At 60.5% G+C, this 7953-nt stretch overlaps 1 protein-coding gene across 1 annotated transcript in view; it reads left to right on the forward strand.

Moving 5' to 3' along the window:
- Nucleotides 1-6194, forward strand: part of HS6ST1 (heparan sulfate 6-O-sulfotransferase 1) — a 54063-nt gene extending 47869 nt beyond the window's left edge. The window contains exon 2 of the mRNA XM_015109806.3: nt 2831-6194. Coding sequence (XP_014965292.2) covers nt 2831-3539 — 709 coding nt within the window. The 3' untranslated portion in view covers nt 3540-6194. The remainder of the gene's footprint in view (nt 1-2830) is intronic.
- Nucleotides 6195-7953: the final 1759 nt, after the last annotated feature.

The following is a 7953-nucleotide window of genomic DNA, read 5'->3' on the forward strand; positions in this document are numbered from 1 at the left end:
AGGTAGAGAGGTCTGACCAAGCGGCAGTCACTCACACTGGCGTTCCAACGGAGGGCGTGGCCCATGCAGAGACCAGGGGTGGTGTATCTATGTGCTCCTGCCTGCAGACCACGACGGGGCTGGGGAGGGGAGGGCCGCAGGCCACACGGGGCGGGTGGCAGGTGGGTGCTCCAGCCCCTCCCCGGCAGAGGCCCCAAGCTTCGCAGAGGTGAGGAGGCTGTCATTCAGAAAGGTCGCTGCCAGGGAGAAGGGACTCAGAGAAGGGAGCTGTGGCTGTGGCCCCTGCTGCCCTCACCACCAGGCTCCTGCTTTCGAGTGGCCAGGGACCACCTGAACTGCCAGGGGACCTGGGTATGGGGTTGGTGTAGACCGTGTCCTGGCCCTTCCCACGGTGCCGGCTTCACCTCAGTTCCTCCGCGCTCTGCTGCTGACGTGGCATTTGCGGTCATGTGCCCTAGTGGCGGCTGCTCAAGCTTGGCTGCCAAGACCCACGGTGTGGTCAGACCGTGTGCAGCTGAGGAGTAAGTTCCTCCCCGGAGGGGGAAAGCCCTCAGGGGTCTGTGTGGCCGTCACTCACCGGGTCATTGGCTGGGGCTGGGAGGGCAAGCCTCTCTGTTGGTTGACGCATCACACTGGTTCTCTGTGTTCAGAAGAAACCCCTCACGCTGCCCTGTCTCCATCCGTTTGGTCAGGGCCCCACAGGGTGGGGAGCGGAAGTCCATGCAGCCCTATGCCTCCTGGACACCGGGTCAGCTAGGAAGGCATGGATGGCCTCTCTTCTGAGCGGTCAGGGCCTTGTGAGCCCGAGGCGGGAGACAGAAGCCTGCCCCGGCCGCCTCAGGCCCTTACTCCCTGGCCCTCGGTCATTTTTGGTTCTAAAGCGTTTGTCTCACCTGCTACCTGAAGAAGGTCCCACCCTCTGACCCTTGAGGCCCTGAGTACCCAGGAGCTGCTGCCATCAGCACGGATGGGTGGTACCAGGCAGGCGATGGGTGCAGGGTGCTCAGGGAGGGCCAGGTGTGCCTTGGGGCGTGTGAAGTGGGAGCCTGGAGCAGGGAAGCTGAGGCCTGCTCTCGCCCCTGCTGGCCACAGCTTGTCTGCCCCCTGGAGACCAGCGGTGCCTGACCCTGGGGTTGTCAGCTCAGTCCTGCCGGGTCCTCCCTCCACCCCATCTGCTGGGAGCTCCTCAAGGGCAGGGTCTGGGCCTGCCAGGCCACAGAGAACACCGGGCGGGTGACAGCTGCCTGTCCCTTCCTGAGCAGTTTGCATGCAGTAGTGCTGGCTTTGCTGCCTGCCCCTGGAGCCATCACTGGCCACCCCGCCTGCTTCAGAGCTGCCCCCGCTGGGGCTTTCTGACATGTCCCCACAGGCGGGGGTGGCCTGCAGTGGCACCGCACCACTTGCCAGGCACTGTGCCTCCCTCCCCATAGGGAGGTGTGCGGTCAGATCAGGGCAGCTGCCAGCGGCCTGTGTTCCCTGGGGTCCCCCCATGCCCCCCCATCCCCACCCCTGCCCAGGGCAGTGTGAGGGAGGAGGAGGGCAGTGTGAGGGGAGGAGAGCAGTGTGAGGGAGGAGGAGGGCAGTGTGAGGGGAGGAGGAGGGCAGTGTGAGGGGAGGAGGAGGGCAGTGTGAGGGGAGGAGGGCAGTGTGAGGGAGGAGGAGGGCAGTGTGAGGGGAGGAGGAGGGCAGTGTGAGGGGAGGAGGAGGGCAGTGTGAGGGGAGGAGGAGGGCAGTGTGGGGGAGGAGGAGGGCAGTGTGAGGGGAGGAGGAGGGCAGTGTGAGGGAGGAGGAGGGCAGTGTGAGGGGAGGAGGAGCGCAGTGTGAGGGGAGGAGGAGGGCAGTGTGGGTACACTTCCGTGTTGCCATGGGGAGTTCCTGACGGTGGGTCATGGCCCTTCTGGAGCAGCTCCCCCGGGCAGTGAGGGGCCCTGTGGGCTCCTAGGCTGTCTGCCCGGCCCTGGTGCTCCTTGATCTGAGGCCCGCCCACCCACCCCGGCACGGGCAGGAGCCAGGAGGAGGAACTGTCTAAGAATGACTGCAGCCTCCCCAGGGCTGACCCCCCACACACACACACTGGGCACATCCGCAGCTGCCGCCACATTTTACCCACCTGTCCAGTGTCCTGACGCCTCCAGCCCAGCGTCATCGCGAGCCTGGCAAAGACATGCTCCACGCTGGGCTCCTGCCGTGCAGGGGACGGTGGGAGGTGGAGCCGTCCTTGGGTCGTTTCTCCCTTGTGCACGCACCCGTACATACTGTGCAAAGCGCTGGCGTCTTGGGGGACAGCCCGCCAAGTAGAGTCGGAGACTGTGTAAGTCATGGCTTCCCCTGGGGTCCTGGGCTGGATGGTCCACTGGGCCCAACCACCAGGCCTTGGCAGGACCCTGGGACTGGGACTGGAGGTGACCCTCCCTGACCCCTGCCCACCCTCTGCTCCTGCTGAGTGGCTCCTTGGGTGGCACCGTGCCCAGGCTGTAAACAGCTGGCGAACACTGCTGGTCTCAGGCGGCTGTGGCTCTGGGACCTCCCTGGATGAGGTATTGGCAGCTTCACCCACCAGCAGGAAAAGTCAGGTTGTCCCTCCAGAGGAGCCAGGCCAGGCACTGCAGGGCGCCGTGGTGGTCACCCTGGGGAGCCGTGTGACCGTGGCGTGCTCCTTGGCATCTCTGATACCGGGTTTTGAAACGGCTGTTGGAGAGCTAAATACAGGCGTTGGTTGGCCTCGGAGGTGAAGCCCAGACCCCTGCAGTGGGGACTTTGACTCCGAGCAGCCCTGGTAGCACCCCTCATGCTGCCACAGCCCTCACCTCCTCTCCCCGTCTCCTTGCAGGAAGTTCTACTACATCACCCTGCTACGAGACCCCGTGTCCCGCTACCTGAGTGAGTGGCGGCACGTGCAGAGGGGTGCCACGTGGAAGACGTCGTTGCACATGTGTGACGGGCGCACGCCCACGCCCGAGGAGCTGCCGCCCTGCTACGAGGGCACGGACTGGTCGGGCTGCACGCTGCAGGAGTTCATGGACTGCCCGTACAACCTGGCCAACAACCGCCAGGTGCGCATGCTGGCCGACCTGAGCCTGGTGGGCTGCTACAACCTGTCCTTCATCCCCGAGGGCAAGCGGGCCCAGCTGCTGCTTGAGAGCGCCAAGAAGAATCTGCGGGGCATGGCCTTCTTCGGCCTGACCGAGTTCCAGCGCAAGACGCAGTACCTGTTCGAGCGGACGTTCAACCTCAAGTTCATCCGGCCCTTCATGCAGTACAACAGCACGCGGGCGGGCGGCGTGGAGGTGGACGAGGACACCATCCGGCGCATCGAGGAGCTCAACGACCTGGACATGCAGCTGTATGACTACGCCAAGGACCTCTTCCAGCAGCGCTACCAGTACAAGCGGCAGCTGGAGCGCAGGGAGCAGCGCCTGAGGAGCCGCGAGGAGCGCCTGCTGCACCGGGCCAAGGAGGCGCTGCCGCGGGAGGACGCTGACGAGCCGGGCCGCGTGCCCACCGAGGACTACATGAGCCACATCATTGAGAAGTGGTAGTGGCGGTGGTGGCCACGGGGAGGCCTCTTGGGGGGTGTGGGGGTTAAAACAGGACAGACAACAGGTCCACCCAAGACTGTCACGGGGAGACTGTGCCACACCTGCTCCACAGAGATAGCTGCGTCCTGAAAATAAACAGAACAGGGACATAGTGGGGCTGGGCGGGGATGGGGGCTTGAGGAACCGACAGGTGCAGCCAGTGGGTCAGAGGAAAGCATGCTCGGAGGATGCCATGGGCAGGGCAGGGCCTCCAGAGCAGGGGTTGTGCCTGCTCTCCTGACCCCCTTGGATTTATCACGAAAACTGAAGGTTTGCACAAGAGACAAGGACAGCAGAAAGTGGACCTGCCAGGCCAGGAGTGTGTCCCTCACCAGCTATGCACACGGCACTCGCTCTTAGCTCCTCTGTCCAGGCTACTAGGAGTGAGACCAGCTTCTGGCAACTGCCCCAGCTCCAGGCCATCCCATAGGCCCTCCCCTTCTGGCTGCCCCCGATGCCCCAAGGCCTGGGGAGCCCCCAGCTCACCCATGTGTAGCTCCCTCAAGGTCAGGGCCCACCCCATGTGAGGCAGAGAAGACTCGAGTCCAGCCCCCAGGAAGCCCACTCCGCTCTGGTCCATGGTCCTGCTTCATGCTTTGGGTCAGGAGGCCAAAGCTGATGTTCAGGCCCCACCCTCTTCCCACAGTCCTCAGACCAAGGAGGGGTTTGGGGAGTGGGCCCAAGCTGTATTGCCGGCCTTCCGTGGGCCGACTGGCAGCCCAGGAGTGGGGAGGCTTTGACCGGAGATGCTGCCACTTGTGCCTGAGTCCCTGGCTGGCCTTTGGAGGTGACCACCCAGGCAGACCTGGCTCAGACTGGAAGGGCTGGGGACCGAGCACTCCCCTGCCTCTGTTCTTTCTGACCCACTGGGATTTGCTAGCAGGCTGCCCCAGCCCCATCACCAAGACACGTACTCAAGAGCTCAAATACCACTGCTGCCACCAGCGTGTGGATTAAGTTCATCAGGCCTCCATGGGCTGGAGCGTGGGACCGTAGCCCCTGCCCAGGAGCCATACCCTCGGACCACAGTGGCTCTGGATGGCCAGGAATGGGGACTTGAGCGTTCAGATTCTCAACTAGCCTTGACAAAACAGCTGTAGGTGGCCTCCCTGACACCAGGTACTCAGCCTTCCCCACCCTGGCTCTCCTTGCGTTTCCCCGAGCTGCCCACCCCCTGGCAAAAGGCTGGCCAAGCTCTGTTCCCAGCAGCCCCGCAGGGTTCCCCACTGGCTGCAGTGGCCCTAGTAAAAGCCATGTTGCATATCCGCTGTAAGCACGTGCCCTGTGCCCTATCCCCACCCCTTATGCCCTAGGAGGCCAGGCTGGTGTCTCTAGGAGGGCCCCCGCAGGCGCCCTGGGTCCCCCAGAGGGCAGACGGGTGTGCTCAGGCCGCAGGCTGACTCCGATGCAGGGCAGTGGGCTCTGCAAGCCGCCTGGCTGGGGTTGGCAGGGGCCCTTTCTCCTGCCCCAGCTTTCACTCAGCCACCGCAGCTGCCCCACTGTGGGGGAGAGATGTGAGTCACCACGGGCTTGGGAGCAAGCGCCTTCTGCAGCACAAGAAGGCGAAGGTGTGGTCAGATGAGGCTGCTACCCCTGGAGGTGTGGCATACGGCCCCACCCTCAGGCCTCCTACGCTGGCCCCATTTTACTTTGGGGTCCAAGGACAGGGCAGTCAACAGGGTAGGGTGGGCAGCGTGCTGGCGCAGGGGCACCTCCCTGGGTGGATGCATCGCACTAAGGAAGTGACTGCCAAGGGGATGCAGTGGTGTGGTTCTTTCAAAGGGAGGTCAGGGTCAATGGGAATCTGCTCGGACACTCGACACTGGGGTGGGTGCACTCCTGGGAGGAGCATGTTCAGGGGAGCCTGGGGTCTTGCACAAGCCACATGGGGCACCTTGGCCTGCTGGCAGGAGGTGGACACCCAGCCAGAGGCCTGGCTCAAGGTGGCCTCACCTGGCCACGGGCGTCCTGGGTGCACAGGCCCGAGCGCAGGTTGTTTTGTACATATTGGAGTATGTGTTAACTTATGCCCCGCAGCCCAACTCACACGGAAGCACGGGTCTCGTCTCAGTCTCGCCGCTGCGTTTGGAAAGCAGTCTCGGGCCCGCGCCGGGCTGAGGTGTCCCGAGGTGGTGGCAACTGGCAGTGCCCTCAGCCCCCGAGTCTCCAGCCTGGCACTTCCCGTTCAGGCCACCTGCTTTGGGTCAACGGTTCCTTGGCCAGCAGCATCTCCTAAATTGTAAGAACTCTGTCCCCCAGGGCCCTCCCAGGGCTGCGAGGACAGAAGCAGGCAGGCAGTGGAGCTAACAGCTTAGTCACCAGGACCCCCAGGCCTGCAAACGTCCCTTCCTGGAGGGGGAAGCCAGGAACAGCAGAACTGCCCACGAAACAAGGCTGTGAACTTTTCGGGAACTGGAACTGTTTAACTTGAACCCAGGATCGTTTAAAGCTTTATTTATTTATAGCTTCTTAAAAAAAAAGTGTTGAGAAGAAATGTTTTGGTTATTCATAACAAAAAAAAATGAGTTGATGATGGAAAAGCAAGTCATAATCATCTAATTGTTTTTGTCTAGGTCGAGAATGAATGTTAGCCGATGAAATAAACTCTGACAAGGAGTGGTGGGTGTGCTGTGGTCTCTGCGGCATAGCTGCCCCTCCCAGTGGGGGTCTCACACCGAGTCCCAAGGGCGGGGTGTGTGGCACAGGTGCAGGGGGCTCAGTGAGGACAGTCACATGAAGGCATTCTGAGGCCGGGCGCGGTGGCTCAAGCCTGTAATCCCAGCACTTTGGGAGGCCGAGACGGGCGGATCACAAGGTCAGGAGATCAAGACCATCCTGGCTAACACAGTGAAACCCCGTCTCTACTAAAAAATACAAAAAAAAAAAAAAACTAGCCGGGCAAGGTGGCGGGCACCTGTAGTCCCAGCTACTTGGGAGGCTGAGGCAGGAGAATGGCATGAACCCGGGAGGCGGAGGTTGCAGTGAGCTGAGATCCGGCCACTGCACTCCAGCCTGGGTGACAGAGCGAGACTCCGTCTCAAAAAAATAAAATACAAAATAAAATAAGGCATTCTGAAAGAAAAAATGGGACTTTGTCATCACCATAAAGAGTAACCATTTATTCATCATCAGTGACAGTATTTGGGAAGAACACCCAGCTGAGAGGGAGGCAGGTGCCACTGAGTTACATTCCCATTAACCTCTTCCCTCCCTGTCTTTTGAAATTTTGAAAGATTTCAAATGACAAAGAGGGTGGAGGAATAGTTGATGGACACCCACATGCTCTTAGCCTAAATTCTTCACCTTCTTTTATCCTGTGCCCACACTTTCTCATACACGCACACATGCGCACACCTGTCTGAAACATCTGAAAGTAGATTGTGATCATCACAATACCGCACTTCTAAATCCATCAGCTCATGTCTCCTAAGGACGTTCTGCCACAAAACTCAACCCTGTTATCCCAGCCCCCAAATTTTCTAACAATACAATATTTTCCAATATCCAGATCTTCCGCTTGTCCTAGAGATGTTTTCGGAGCATTTCGTAGCCCCAGGACCACACGATCCTCTGTGTGCCTCTCCTGTCTCCTTGAATGGAGGAGAGAGTCTCGGCCACCCCTTCTTTTTTCCCATCTTTCTCAGGATTGACTTATTTGACTAATACGGGCCAGTTGTCTTAAAAGGTCTGCACATGCAAGTTTCCCAGTGGTCAGATTTGGTGACACTGGGCAGGAAGGCCCTCGGGCGAGGCACCTTCTGTCAGCCCAGGTGTCTTCTGGCTCTGTTCCCTGGATGAGGGAAGTCCAGCCTCCCCACTGGGGCCCTGGGGAAACCCAACCATAATGGTCACCTGCCAGCTCGTATCTGCCACCATCCCAGTGACAAAGGTCACCGTGGTGTTTCTAGGAGGGTAAAGGCTTGTACTCGCCACCATCCCAGTGACAAAGGTCACCAGGATGTTTCTGGGAGGGTCATGGCACAAGTAGGGCAGGAGTCAGAATGCGCCAGAAGGAGGCTGGGCGCAGTGGCTCACACCCAGCACTCTGGGAGGCTGAGGCAGGCAGATCACTTGAGGTCAGGAGTTCAAGACCAGCCTGGCCAACATGGTAAAACCCTGTCTCTACCAAAAACATAAAAAAATCATCCAGGCGTGGTGGCGGCGCCTGTAATCCTAGCTACTGGAGAGGCTGAGGCAGGAGAATCGCTTGAACCCAGGAGGCGGAGGTTGCAGTGAGCCGAGATCGTGCCACTGCACTCCAGCCTGGGCAACAGAGCGAGACGCCATCTCCAAAAATAAATTAATAAATGAAGTCCACCTGAGCCAAAGACCCAGGAGGCTCGGGTCTGCCCCCTGCCCAGCCCTCATCCCCACT

Source organism: Macaca mulatta, chromosome 12 (genome assembly GCF_049350105.2).
Source record: "Macaca mulatta isolate MMU2019108-1 chromosome 12, T2T-MMU8v2.0, whole genome shotgun sequence".
Taxonomy (NCBI): domain Eukaryota; kingdom Metazoa; phylum Chordata; class Mammalia; order Primates; family Cercopithecidae; genus Macaca; species Macaca mulatta.